Source organism: Plodia interpunctella, chromosome 10, assembly GCF_027563975.2.
Source record: "Plodia interpunctella isolate USDA-ARS_2022_Savannah chromosome 10, ilPloInte3.2, whole genome shotgun sequence".
Taxonomy (NCBI): Eukaryota; Metazoa; Arthropoda; class Insecta; order Lepidoptera; family Pyralidae; genus Plodia; species Plodia interpunctella.
Genome location: NC_071303.1, coordinates 10,751,089 through 10,765,618, shown reverse-complemented (window position 1 = coordinate 10,765,618; position 14,530 = coordinate 10,751,089). Strand labels below are relative to the sequence as shown.

General features: G+C 36.7%; 3 protein-coding genes and 1 long non-coding RNA gene across 5 annotated transcripts; 3 read left to right on the top strand and 1 right to left on the bottom strand.

Annotated features, from left to right (window-relative positions):
• The first annotated feature begins 205 nt into the window (after positions 1-205).
• On the top strand, positions 206-1,902 carry LOC128672806 (bromodomain-containing protein DDB_G0270170-like). Its single transcript, XM_053750216.2, has one exon. The coding sequence runs from the start codon at positions 356-358 to the stop codon at positions 1,751-1,753; it is 1,398 nt and encodes a 465-aa protein (XP_053606191.1). The 5' UTR covers positions 206-355; the 3' UTR covers positions 1,754-1,902.
• Positions 1,903-5,639: 3,737 nt separating this feature from the next.
• LOC135309792 (uncharacterized) lies at positions 5,640-6,389 on the top strand. The gene is made up of 2 exons (XR_010370006.1): positions 5,640-5,780; positions 6,174-6,389. It is a non-coding gene; the product is annotated as an uncharacterized LOC135309792 (long non-coding RNA).
• A 373-nt stretch (positions 6,390-6,762) lies between these two features.
• Fdh (Formaldehyde dehydrogenase) lies at positions 6,763-8,299 on the bottom strand. The gene has a single exon (XM_053750217.2). It carries the CDS (start codon positions 7,997-7,999, stop codon positions 6,869-6,871), a length of 1,131 nt encoding a protein of 376 aa, XP_053606192.1. The 5' UTR covers positions 8,000-8,299; the 3' UTR covers positions 6,763-6,868.
• Positions 8,300-10,576: 2,277 nt separating this feature from the next.
• Positions 10,577-13,505, top strand: LOC128673021 (uncharacterized protein). Of its 2 annotated transcripts, none has more exons than XM_053750602.1 (4): positions 10,577-10,853; positions 10,939-11,103; positions 11,418-11,787; positions 12,408-13,505. In XM_053750602.1, the coding sequence occupies exons 1-4, from the start codon at positions 10,722-10,724 to the stop codon at positions 13,466-13,468; spliced, it is 1,728 nt and encodes a 575-aa protein (XP_053606577.1). In that variant the 5' UTR covers positions 10,577-10,721; the 3' UTR covers positions 13,469-13,505. The 2 variants fall into 2 exon arrangements, with proteins under 2 accessions (XP_053606577.1, XP_053606578.1); XM_053750603.2 differs by having other exon boundaries at positions 10,585-10,677.
• The last annotated feature ends 1,025 nt before the right edge of the window (positions 13,506-14,530 follow it).

The following is a 14,530-nucleotide window of genomic DNA, read 5'->3' as shown; positions in this document are numbered from 1 at the left end:
AATTTTCTTAAACTACCGCCGCACTTTAAAATTGCTAATCTATGTTGTAGTCAGTAATTCGGTCATTTTGTAAACTGTCCAAATCGGTTTTTTTTATTTTGTGTTTGTGCTACACACTAGTTGCAATTTTATGTGCCTTTTTTTTTTCTTTCTTTCTTTTTGGTTTTGTGTTGTGTGATTTAAATTTTTTTTTTCTTTTGCCTATTTTTATTTTTATTTTTTCTTTGCATTTATTTAGCAACCTTAAACGTTCTTCGTGTCACAATTTTGTAAAGAACAGAGATTTTTTTTTTACGGTTTTGGTTCACCATTTACTTATTGCCGGTATATATATATTTTTTTTTCTCTTTTAAATATGGCTTTTCCTATTAAATTTTTATCACTCCAGAAGTCTGAATTAGAGTACGAAGTGGCAATCAGAGGTTCTAACCCTGAAAGCACCGTACAAGAGCTTAGGAAGCAAATCGCTAAACTAGCTCCCATTTTTCCATCGGAAGACATTTTAGATTCGCCATTTGGTACAGCTGAGGACCTCGTAGGAGTTTCAAATGTTTTAACAAAGATTAAGTCATCGATCGAGGGTACCGAGCTCGATCGTAATAACGTTTTAAGAGTTAAAAATTTATTAAATCATCTGTATCATCGCTTAAATAGGATACATAGTAGTGGGACCGAATCAGCCATTTATGGTTCTTGCGTTGACCAATTTAAAATGTACACAAATAAAGTTCAATCTCTTAAAGATAAAGACATAATTGATCCATTGCTTTGTCAAGGTACCAGTGAATCATCCATATCAACCACCCCAATGAACATATCTGTAACTTGTGATCGATCTTCTCAAGATATTATTAAATTAAAATATGATGGCAAAACTTGCGTTCGATCTTTTGTTCAAAGGGCAATTGAGTTCAAACAGGCGCGAAATATTTCTGACAATAAGTTGCTTTCATTTGCAACCGAAATATTTACTGGAGACGCTTTACACTGGTTTCGCAGCAATAGAGATCTTATTTCAGATTGGGATAGCCTTTTAGTTCTTTTAAAAAATGATTTCAATAGGTCTGATTATGATTATAGACTTTTATCAGAAATTCGCTCGAGGACGCAGGGTGAATCAGAAAACATAGTTATTTATTTATCTATTATGTCTGGATTGTTTTCGCGTCTTTCGAAAACTCTCTCAGAAGATAGTAAACTGGAAATTATTCTGCATAACATCCGCCCTTGCTACTCAACTATATTAGCTTCTTCTCCCGAAATTAAATCAATTGATGAACTAAGATCTCTTTGCACTAATTTCGAAAAAGTTCAAGCACGCCTATTGCATTTTCGCGAACCACCAGCTCCTTCGTCAGATACTTTAGCACCCGAATTTGCCTACTCTAAATCCAAAGCAAAATTTAATCAAGATTACAATTTTTTTAACAAATTTAATAACAAAAATGCACATAATAATACGGATAATCAAAATTATAATCACAATAACAGAACATACACATATAACAATAATAAAAATTTCAATAATCATTCGGAAAATCAACTTAAACAAAACCATAAATTTATACATGCTATAGATACGCCTAAACGTCGTTATTGTCCAAGGTGTCGTACAGATTCTCATGGTTTACGCCAATGTACGGCTGACAAGAGTAACATCTTCTGCTTTGTTTGTGGCAAAAAAGATGTTAAAACCCCGCAATGCCCTGATTGTAACAAGGCAAAAGGTATTAAATCAGTCCAAAAAAACTGAATACCCGGAACTGTAGTATTAATCATTTTGATAAAAATGATTGGCAACGTTGGTTGCAAACCATCTCAAATTTTTTCAAGTCTTATAAGCTTACTGCAGTTCTGTCTAATAAACCAAATAACGATTCTAGGCCTTATGCCTCTATTAAAATATATGATTTGTGTATTGCGGGCTTACTGGACTCTGGTGCCGCTGTCACAATCATAGGTAACAAAGCTCATGAAACTTTGATAAGGAAGGGACTTCAATTAAGTAGTAACGAGGCCAACCCTACATTTATTATCGCTGCTGGAGGCCAAAAATTGCAAAGTGTTGGTTCTATGAATCTTCCCATTCATTTTGAGGACCAATTTCACATAATTGAAGCTCTTGTTGTTCCAGAAGTAGAAAATAATTTAATTCTGGGCATTGATTTCTGGCGTAAGTTCCACATTTGTCCTAAATACCTAAATTCTGTTAATATATGTACTGTTAATGACAACTTAACTTCTTTTCATGACCCTAAAGCCCATTTACAAGATTATGAGACCTTAGACGAGTCCCAAAGAGTTATGGCCGATAACGTCATAAGTCAGTTTGAACAGATCTCTTCAAAAGTCAAAGGTTTAGGCAATACGCATTTAATTACGCACCACATCGATACTGGGGATACGCAACCCATTCGACAGCGTTATTACCGCTTATCACCGGAGAAGCAACGTATTCTCGCTGAACAAGTCGACGAAATGCTAGCACTTGACGTTGTGGAACCGTGTGAAAGCGCTTGGTCGTCCCCTGTTTTGATAGTGACGAAAAAGAACGGCGAACCTCGTTTCTGTCTCGACAGTCGAAAACTGAATTCAGTCACGAAAAAAGACGCGTATAATCTGCCCTATGTCTCAGAAATCTTGGATAATCTTCGAGATGCTCGCTATCTATCCAGCATCGATTTATCCAAGGCATTTTGGCAGATTAATATCCATCCCGATGACAGAGATAAGACGGCTTTCTATGTCCCAGGGCGAGGTACGTTCAGGTTCAAGCGCACCGCGTTTGGATTGACCAACGCCCCGGCTACACAACAGCGTCTTGTCGACATTCTCTTTGGAGAATTCGACCAAAAAGTGTTTGCTTATTTGGACGATATCATAATAGTAAGTAATGATTTTGACAGCCATGTTTCAACTTTAGTAAAAGTCCTGCAAAAGATTAAACATGCAAATCTCACAATAAATCTTGAGAAATGTAAATTTTTTAGATCCCGTCTCAAATACCTAGGCTATGTCGTTGACAATGATGGTCTGAGAACTGATCCAGAAAAAGTGCAGGCTATCCTCCAATACCCTACACCTTCAAATAAAAAGGATGTAAAAAGGTTTCTCGGAACAGCCACCTGGTACCGTCGTTTCGTTCCAAACTTCAGCACTATAGCCGCTCCCCTAAATAAACTGACGTCCAATAAAAAGAACGCGCCGCCTTTTAAGTGGACTAATGAAGCTGATGCTGCATTTCTTAAACTTAAAGAGTGTCTGGTATCAGCACCAGTACTATCCTGTCCTGACTATAACCTCCCTTTCGAAGTCCATACGGACGCCAGCAATGTAGGAGTTGGTGCTATGCTCACGCAAACCATTAATTCGAGGGAGCATCCAATAGCTTACATGAGTAGATCTTTGTCAGCCTCAGAACAGAATTACAGCATCACTGAGCGTGAGACGTTGGCCGTAATTACTGCTCTGGAGCATTGGAGGTGCTACCTTGAAAACGGAAAGCGGTTTATAGTATACACCGACCACAGTGCACTAAAGTGGTTCTTGTCCCTAAACAATCCGACAGGTAGACTGGCTCGTTGGGGTGTGCGCCTTTCCTCTTTCGATTTTGATATTAGACATCGTCGCGGTTCCGATAACGTTATTCCCGATGCCTTATCTCGTGCAATTCCCGTAAGTGCCATAAGTTCAAACAACTTAATCAGTACCACTTCTGATACTTGGTACAGAAATATTTATAATGGTTGCATAAACCACCCCCAAAATTATCAAAATTTCTTAGTCAAAAACAACACCCTATATCGTTTAAGTAAAGAAAAATTTAATTTAAATTCAGAATTTGCTTGGAAAGAAGTCATTCCCATTGAACTGCGTGAGCAAATTATTTTTGAAAATCATTCCGAGCCTACGGCCGGACATCTCGGTATATTTAAGACATATAAACGCCTTGCTTTGCGTTATTTTTGGCCGGGTATGCATGGTGACGTTGTCAAATTTATTTCCTCTTGCGACAAATGCCTAGCTTATAAAATACAAAATCACGCTACCTTGGGTGAAATGGGACGTCCCAAACAATGTTCTCGTCCATTTCAAGTAATTTCTATTGATCTGATGGGCCCTTTGCCAGTAACTCGCAGGCAAAATTCATATATTTTTGTAGTCACGTGTTGTTTTTCTAAATTTTGCCTTATTTTCCCTATTAGAAATGCCACATCGCAAAACATAATTAAAATTTTAGAAGATTCCGTTTTTCTTGTTCATGGCATACCGCAGACCATTTTCCTAGATAACGGTACTCAGTTTACTAGTAACCTCACAGACAATCTCTTTAAAAAGTATAAAATTCCGAACATATTTTTCACACCTAAATATACTCCCCAAATTAACACCGTTGAACGTTACAACCGGACAATTATCACTTCCCTATCAACGTTCGTTGATGATGATCATAGGTCCTGGGACACTAAAATACCATCTATCCAATTTGCCATCAACAACTCGGTCAACGAAGCAACTCACTACACTCCTTCATTCCTTGTTTTTGGAAGAGAGTTGGTCACTTGCGGCTCACATTACGTCGATAACGACATAGGTAATGAGTTGATATTTTTACCCCGCGATGCTTACGCCGAAAACTTGGGTTGTTTGTCTAAGATATTTGATGATGTCCAATTCAAACTTTTTCAGGCTCATACAAAAAACACCTCTCATTATAATTTAAGACGCAAATCAGCAGAATTTCATGTTGGCGATACTGTCATGAAAAGAGCTTATGTTCAGAGTGACAAGGACAAGTATTTTAGTAAAAAGTTAGCACCGAAATATATAAAGTGTCGGATAATAGGTAAAAAGTCTCCCTTAATTTACAATTTGGCTGATATGTCTGGTAAAGATATTGGGATTTGGCATATAAAAGATTTAAAATTAGTAACTGTAAATAAATAAATATATATAAATTATACCCAACCTCTTTCATATTGTATTAGAACTTAAATGAAGCGATGTACCTAACATTTTTTTTTTTTAAGTTAGTCAGATAACAAAACACTGACTGAACTTAGTTTGTAACTGCCATAGTAACATAAATGAAATAGTCACTACGGCTGTTTGGACGGATGAAAGATAAATGAAGATGTAAGTATGTAGATGTATAAAAGAAAAAAAAAATAAAAAAAAAAAACAATATAAAAGCTTCGTTTTTATAAAAAAAAAAAAAACTCGCTTAGCGGATTTTATTATTTATATAAAACAAAATCCTTGAGGACGAGAGGGGGTATTGTAACATATATTTATTTATTTAAACTAAATTCAACATAAAACAAAAGTAAAAAAAAAAATAATTAATGAAATATTAACCTAATTAAACTAAAATAAAAATACAAACACTATATACATTAAAGCTATAACTAAAACCCTACTAATACAATAATAAATCACTAAATAACAAACAAATAAACAAAAACATTAAAACATAGGTACGTAAGTTGGTCACATCAATAATGGCTAGTTGTTCGTTCTCACTGCAACATACGACCGGTCCTTTGTTCTCGTCCCCACATAAACCGGCGCGTAGCGGGCGATCGCGGAAAGCGATTTTGATCTTCATACAGCGGACACGTAAACGCTCATCTCAACGCAGTGTTCAAAAAATTTAAATACGCTGATAATTAATTCCTCCAGTTTTTTTTACACACTGTGACTAGAATTTATAAAGTGTAAAATTTCTCTTCAGTTTAATTTCAAAGTTTTGTGTGTGCAATATTATTACCCGTGAATCGGTAAGTGGTGAACCTACACTGTATTTTATAGGGATATTACGTTAGTATGTTTTATTGGTGAATTGTGTTATTTTATTCTTTTATTTACTGAGCAGTGTTCAATATTCAATGTAATAAAATGGCCGTTAGCTGTTAAATTATTGCATCAGCCATAGTTTTAAATTCTACCTTCAATATTGTTCATTTGTTAAAATTCTAAATATTGGTTTTCTCACTTAAATTTTATCAGGATAATAATAACTGATTCTTGTAACTCTGTTCTCCTTGACCATCAGCCACATTCATGCCTACTTGGTATAAACTAGGTACTTATTCCCTTCTTTGCTTCTGGGCGTGGCTGGCTGGTCAAGGGCTTAGTAGGTCATTGAATTTATACTGGACATCATATTCCAGGGTCCGAGTTTAGGGCTGAGACGACAGCCATATCATTGCGCACCACCCTGCGACTGCTGAGTGCTGTCCGTACGACCGACCATCCCAGCGTAGTCATTGACCGAAGACTGGTCGCGATTAAGGGCAGTACCTCTTTGTCAGGATTTAGAACACGGCATAGGGCAGTAGGACTCAACCCTGTATTTATTTTCTTTAAATAAAATTATTATCTGTGGACTTGGTTGAACTTTTATTTACTTCACCCAAACGTCACAATAGGAAATATAGAAATTATGCTCTAACAAAAGTTGTTCAACGTGATGAATATTTTCTGTTGAGGTATAAATATCGAAGATCTGGAACACCTGATGTAGATCCATGATGGTACAGCTAAACTATATATAGCAATAGTGGCACTCAACAGTATGTTCAATCAACTCGCTCAAAAAAATGTTGCAAATTATCAAAACAAGAGCATAACAAACCAAGAGTAGCAAACCCATTTTAAAATTCAAGAATGTCATGGAACGTCAGCCTCCTGGCTGGACCCATCTACTATGCTATTGAGGTAAGGCAGGAGTTTATATATAAATAAAATAAACGTAACACATACAATATACATATATAATATATATTATTTGCAATAAATGCAATAACAAACTCTTAGATCAAATGCTTAAAAAATATAAATAGTTGTGGTTTTGTTGTATGAAATTTTAAAAGTGTACAACCGCACGAAGAGACTTTCCTGCATGCATCAAGTGGAATGCCTCATTAATTTCCTTCAGAGATACATCATGGGTTACAAACTGGTCTAACGGCAGTTTGTTGCTGATATACTCGTCCACAAGCTTGGGAATGCTGTCACGGCTCTTGTATCCTCCAAATGCTGTACCTTTCCATGTGCGGCCTGTGACAAGCTGGAAGGGGCGAGTGCTGATCTCCTCCCCTGCACCAGCTACTCCAATAATCACAGATACTCCCCAACCTTTATGGCAGGCCTCCAATGCTGCCCGCATAGTGTTAACATTACCAATACATTCAAAAGTGTAATCCAAGCCCCCATCTGTCAAATCTACTAGAACCTGTTGGATAGCTTTGTCATAATCTTTGGGGTTGACAAACTCATTAACTCCAAATTTTTTTGCAACTTCAAACTTGTCTGGGTTGATGTCGACACCAATGATACGTTTTGCACCAGCCGCCTTGCAGCCGAGGGCTACAGCTAACCCCACAGCCCCCAATCCAAAGATAGCACAGTTAGAGCCTGGTTCAACATTAGCTGTATTCAAAGCTGCCCCATACCCGGTTGGCACTCCACACCCGAGAAGACATACTTTGTCTAGAGGGGCATTAACAGTTACTTTGGACAGTGAGATCTCTAAAACAACTGTGAATTCACTGAATGTAGAACACCCCATGAAGTGGTACAGTTCCTGTCCTTTGCAGCGGAAGCGCCTCGTACCGTCGGGCATCACACCTTGACCCTGTGTGATGCGAACTTTCTGACATAAATTGGTTTTAGGGTGCAGGCAGAATTTGCAGGTCTTGCATTGAGGTACATACAGCGGAATAACATGGTCACCTGGCTTCACTGTGGTCACACCTTCGCCGACGCTCTCGACGATTCCACCGCCCTCGTGTCCTAAAATAACGGGGAATACGCCTTCGGGATCTTTTCCAGAAAGAGTGTACGCGTCAGTGTGGCACACGCCGGTAGCGACGATTTTAACACGTACTTCACCAGCCTTAGGTGGGTCCACTTCGATTTCTTCAATAGCTAGAGGTTTGCCAGCTTCCCAGGCTACGGCTGCTCTACACTTGATTACTTTTCCAGCTGTCGACATGATACGAGATTGCTACAAAAGGCTAGGTGTAGGTACTACTCACAATGGAATAAAGACGCTACTTGATGGTATGGACTATGATAGTCAAACGGCGTGATACGAAGACACCGCGCAATGCTCGAAATCAAATAAAATATAAATGAAATAATAAGGCGTATGAGGTATTTATCGAGCGTGCCAAAATTATCGTCACTACTCCCCGCCCGAACTCTTGACCTTGACTTGACTTGTCATTTTTTTTAAATGGCGTGGGTGAGCTCATGGAATTAGTAGGTACGTACCAGTACGTACTTACCTACTAAATCCATGGGTGAGCTAAGCAAAAGTGATATATATATATTTTAGTTTATCCATATGGAAAGAAGGCAAAGGACTTTGAGCCCATACAGCCATTTAATGATTTTTGCTTAGCGCAGCTGCTTTCTTTGGTCATTGAGCCGCACATATTTGCGCGGTCGCATACGTTTGATTTTCGAATCAGGATTCCTGATGACGTATAGGAACCACAGATATAAAAACATTACATTACAATGTTTGTAAATCTGTGATAGGAACACATTCACGTTTTATGTGCATATTCGATATTTTTTAAATCACTATGCTTTTGTCGGTGGAGTCGTCACATCTTTATATCGTCCGCTTTGCTTTTAAGGTCTCGATACGACACGACGCCTGCCGTCTCTTTCATTTGGCTTGCATAACTCTTCCTTGGTCTCCCTGGACCTCCTCTTCCTCTCACTTTTCCTTCAAAACTAGTTTTAAATAAGGCGTCGTGTCGTATTTGGTCTTTTTCGTTTACAATTTCCAGCACATCATCGTTGCTTTTTCTATCTGTACAGCTTATTTTTTCAATCCGTCTACGGCACCACATCTCAAAATGTCTTTTTAAAAATATATAGTTGAGTTAGTCCCAAAGTAAGATCAAGACTTGTGTTATGGGATACAAACTCAACGATACTATATCTTATAACATATATCTATGTATAAACATAGGTATATATGTTACATATAGATAAACATTCAAGACCCAGGCCAATTACAAAAAGATGAATTTCTATCCTAATCCTCACCTCATGTATAGCAGTCCAGCACATAGAGCATGTTACGCAAAGCTCAGCGCAGATGGCGCTACTGGTACAACTAAGGTACACAAACATTGCCAATGCAGGCAAAAAGCGCCAATTTGCAATATTGTTGCAGATTTATGATTAAAAATACCTTCTACGCATCATCTACCATCGTAGTGCGAGTTTAAAGGAAAAAGGAAGGATTTAGTGGATTATCCTGAAAATAATAACATTATTTTAGATTATGTTCTGCATTATTTGGTCAACTATGGTCATGAACTGATATAAACTTGATTTTGACTGAAGATCTAACCTGTATGAAGTTATATTTTAATAAGTCTTCGCGTGTGAAGTGTTCCGAGCTTCTTTCGACTGGCTCGAAAATTTTACAGCGTGAGGCGTATCCCAGTTTTCGGAGTTTTTTTTACCTTATGGAAAACGTTTTTTCCCAATATATCGGCACCCGAATATACTACATTGTTGTATAATTTTACAAACGAATGCTCACATAATGAAAGGATTAATAAAGTACTATAAAATAAACGTTTTAATCGACGTAGCAAAAGGAGGCAAAGCTTTTGTGTACCTAACATACAGTGTTGTACTCTGGCGGTAATGTGCAGTAATACTCCCTATTGGTCCAGCATGATGGCCTTTATGCTACAGAGGTACGAGCACACACGTTCGGTTTTGTATTTGGAACCAAAAGTATCCAAACATGTAGCCACAATTTCGTCGCTAGATTTAGGGATTTTTTAGGTTCAATAGCTATTTTTTAAAAGTTCATTTTAACAACTTTTAGACTTTTAGTTATACATTATATTTTCGATTTAAATTCTTTATATACGATACCAATATGTAATCGAATATTGAATCATAGTGTGCTGGCAACATATTACAATGTGCGGCGGCCGAGCTAAAATGTAGGTAGGTACCTAAGCGAGCGCTCTTCGTTCTATACTAGGTATTTTTGTCCGTTCTGACTCGGGTAACCTTCCCAACTCCCAACCCATACCGAGCGTTAGGTTTTTTCCGTTTGGAAAAAGATGAATCGGTGGTGTCCGTGTGGACATTTTATATGAAAAAAGACATTTAGGTTTCCGTATTCGGATTACTGATTAGGTTACCGTATCTGAAAACCTAATCAGTAATCTTAATTCGTAAAACTATGCGCGGCCGCAAATAAATGGGAATAATTAGAAACAACAATCCACCCAGCCAAGGCGCTTACTTACATTTTGGCTCGGCCGCCACACACGTACGGAAGTTAAGTTCGGTTTCAGATTAGAAAATTGCCAGCATATAAGGGCTCAAAATTAGATTTTATCGATATGTTGCTATTATTATATTATTAAAATGTATGTACAGCTACTGTTGTTCGCATTCAAAATATGTTCTATTAGGTAACTTATGTTTTTGGTAAGTAGGTAATTAATATAGTTAGAATCTAAAAACGTCATCGGAAACCGTTCGGAAACCAAACGTATTTTACCTAGGTAACGGGGCCGTATCGTAAGTGAACTGAGTGTGAGTGTCAGTGAGTGAATGTAGGTACATAAAATCTAGCCCGAGCACGTTTTGAATTTAAGTACCTTTATTACAAGTACCTAGGTACCTATTTTATGAAATATTGAGTAAAGTTTACGTTAGTTATAATGGCTAAATTACATAATTATTATGTATTGTGCCCTATAATAGACCAAAAAAGTTTTCTTGGAGTGTCTTTAGATAAAGAAACAGAGTATGTTATTGTTACGTTGGGGCGAAATGTTGTAAATAAATATAGGGTGAGTATCTACCTACTACTTTTTCTGAACAATTTCGCAAATTCGATCTTTACTCCAGTAAAACATGTAAATGATTTTATTTCAGCTTTCAGATCAAAAACAAGTAGGCGGATGGACTTCAAAGGATCATATCACAGCTCCAGTGGTTTACGATTTTGAACAAGATAATTATGTTGGGGTCTTCAACAAAAATATTATAAAGATGTGGAAAGAAAATACTGAAAATTTGGATAAAATTAAGAAGTTTAAGGTATAGCACTATGATTGAAACAAAACAATCTATTTTCACTACCTGTATAAAACAAAGTCCTAATATAAAACAAAGTCGTTTCCCAATGTCTGTCCCTTTGCATGCTTAAATCTTTGAAACTACGAAACAGATATTGGTGCGGGTTTTTTAATACCATCTCTAGGTATAGTGTGATTTCTGATGAAGGTTTCAATGTATAATTTATTATGTTTTTACCTGAGTGAAGCTGGGACGGGCCACTAATTTACTTATATAAATGTCCCCATAGTAGTAATATCTCAATAACTAATCTAGAAATAATTTATATTTTACAGTTTTCACTGGATATCTTAAAGATAATAACAAGAAACTCACAGTCACCTCTTCTAATATTCTGCAATGGCAACTGTGCATCATTACCATATGCCATAGAAAATCGTAAGACTTATGAATGCAAACCCTTAATTAAAGACAATGAAGAAGTTATAGATGCAGGGTGTTATACTCTGGGTAAAGCAGATCATGTGTGTTATGTGGTGAAAGAGGGAACTGATAGTTATGAGATTATCAACTGTCCCATCAGAGATGAACTTGGAGATCTGGACAAATCAAAACTCAGCAGGGTGAAAGTAAAAAGAACGGAAGATGTTTATGTAGTTGGAGGATTAGTCAGCACTTCAGAAAAGCCTTCTGTGTTTTTCTTATGTAAGTTAACATGATTAATAAAATTATAGTTTACTAGTGGCCTGTTCCAGCTTCCCTCTGTTGGAAACCTTCCTCAGGATTCACACCATTTCCATTATATAAACCTGCATCAAAATCAGCTGCATAGTTTTGATCTAAGCATGCCTAGAGACAGACAGACTGAGGAAAGTGACTTTGTTTTATACTATATGATACTATTCTGTTTAGAATCTGACCTCCTAATCAAGAATTAATGAAATAAATCTATTTTATTGTCGAACTATCAATAGTTGACCTCGGGAATCATCCATAATATGTATATGCCTATTGATACTGTCAATAGTATCAACAATACTATCGATAGTATTCAAGCTCAATATAGAAATTACTGTCAATAGTATAGGCAATAAACGGTATTGTAACAACAATTGATACTGTCGATAGTGCATTCAATATTGGGCTTCGTTTTTTTCCACGGGAACAGTTATATTTATTTTATGAAAGGTACCCTATATCCTACACCATCCATACTTCAAACTACATGTATGCAAATCTTCAAGAAGATTGGTTCAGTGATAGAGTATGAAGAGGTAACAAACTTACTTTCCCATTATATTAGTTAATCGATAAATTATTTTCAGGGTCAGATTCAAAATTGGTAGTTTACGATTTGATGAAGAAATGTTGGAAGATTGTTGGAGCTGTCCCATGGGTGTCAACTTTAAGAGCAGTCTCGCTTGCTTGGATGGGCAAGAATCATGTGATCCTATTTGGCAATAACTCTGAGCAAGACGGAGCTGTCATGGTTGTATACAACACTGTGCTCGGCATTGGTTCCTGCAGATATCCCATGAAGATGTACTCTGAGGGTGCAAAACTATTCTGCATGAATGGACATATCATTCAGGAAGCTTCAAACCATATTGGTATGTTGCCTTATGTTCTGGAAACAAAAAGAAACTTGGCAAACCTGTTAGGGTCCCATGAAGTAACCAGAGGTGAACAAATGAAGATTGCTGAGTGGGGCTCGTCCATACCAAATATTCAGACCTGCAAAGAAATAAAAGAATTCTTACATCCAGGAATAGCAGAGAGGGCTATCTGTTCAATTGTGATTCCCAAATTACTGGAAGAAAATTATAAAGTCAATAATATACTTTCACTTTTGAAGTCTTTAAAGGACATTCCCGAATCTGTTTTAGTTATGCTACTCAATTATGCTGTAAAGCAGATTAACCCTGGAGATCTAAATGTGTCAGATGAGGAAGAGTGTGCCAAATTTTTCACCACATTGGAGCAGCCAAAGATTTTCATGAATCAGATATTAAAAGTAGATTTTAGTGATGCTCTACTCATTCCTTACCTGCGAGAGGGATTGTCATTAAATAATACACTATTACTTATGAGCTACATCACTTACTTATTAGTAAATTCAGATGAACACTTGGATGGAGCATTTGAGAGCAAATTATTTGATTGGTGTAACCTTTTCATGGATGCATTCTACCAACAGTTTTTGATGACAAAAGATGAAAAAGTTGCGAAGGTATTGGAGAATATGATGAGTGTATGCCAGCAGCTTACAGACAAGCTGGTGGCTGTAGACGAGTTACTGCCAGTCTTACTCAAGATAGTCTCTGGAAGCTTAACTGACGAACCTGAGGAAAAGTTGTCTTATTCTATTGAAATGATGCAAATATAACAAAGCTGTAATCTATAACAATAAAACAGTAAAAATATTTTGTTTGTACATTTAGTATATTTGACTGGAATGGATAGAGGGACACTTATAATAGAAAGCAAAAAAAAAATGTTTTAATTTTTTGTTTGTATGTAAGATCACGCTTATTTCCGAAAGTACTGGACGGATTCAAATGAAACTTTTTGTTATATAGCTATTGACCCTGGGCAACCGGCATGCCAGATGGATAACCATGATGGTCCAGCTAAACTATAGGAAATATAATTTTCAGTCTGATGAGCATTTCCTGTTGAAGTATAATTTTTTTATTGAAGCAGAGATTCTAAGTGGTGCTGGTAAAATTGTACTTATCCTGCGTATACCACTCATTGCTACTTTATGTGACTTTCTCCAGGGTGAGTAACTCTTCAGGTCTTTTTTATATCGGCGTCCAAAGGAAAGACCCCCAATATCCCAACGATTATTATAAAAACAAAGTAAGTTTTTTACCTCTTCATGCCCTATATACTCAACAATCTTCTTGATTTTTTTCATACATGCAGTTTGAAGTATGGAGAAGGACACAAATTATACAGAATAATCCTACCTTTAATTCGGAAAAAATAACCTGTTATTTATAAAAAAGATAAAGCGGCAAAGTATGTTTTGTCACTATCACACTTTACAAAACTTTGCATTAACTGAACAAGATAAGACTAGCTTAAAAATCTATTATGATCATGACTGAAAAGGTAAACAAATCTTTGAATTTTTCCTTTGGGGATGGCAATACTAGCTTTATATGTTGCTTATTTCCATCATAAATATTACAACCTTCACATTTTTAATATTAGTTTGGACAAGTGGCACATCCCATCCTGGCTTCACTGAAGCAAAACCATAATAAATTTGTACTTACACCTAAACCTTCCTCAGGAATCACACTATCCATTAACCCATGTGTAAGCATGTATTAACATGTTTGTGTCTGGTGTTCCCATGTATGAGGCGTTGAAAAATCCAGCATCAAAATCTGTTGAGTAGTTTCAAAGATTTAAGTGTAGGTACATAGGGACAGACAGT

Bases quoted from the DNA above. Each gene is read 5' to 3' on its own strand.
- LOC128672806 (XM_053750216.2), top strand. From the start codon at position 356: ATGGCTTTTCCTATTAAATTTTTATCACTCCAGAAGTCTGAATTAGAG.
- Fdh (XM_053750217.2), bottom strand. From the start codon at position 7,999: ATGTCGACAGCTGGAAAAGTAATCAAGTGTAGAGCAGCCGTAGCCTGG.
- LOC128673021 (XM_053750602.1), top strand. From the start codon at position 10,722: ATGGCTAAATTACATAATTATTATGTATTGTGCCCTATAATAGACCAA. The intron at 10,854-10,938 runs GTGAGTATCTAC...ATTTTATTTCAG, and splicing joins ATGTTGTAAATAAATATAGG to CTTTCAGATCAAAAACAAGT. The intron at 11,104-11,417 runs GTATAGCACTAT...TATATTTTACAG, and splicing joins ATAAAATTAAGAAGTTTAAG to TTTTCACTGGATATCTTAAA.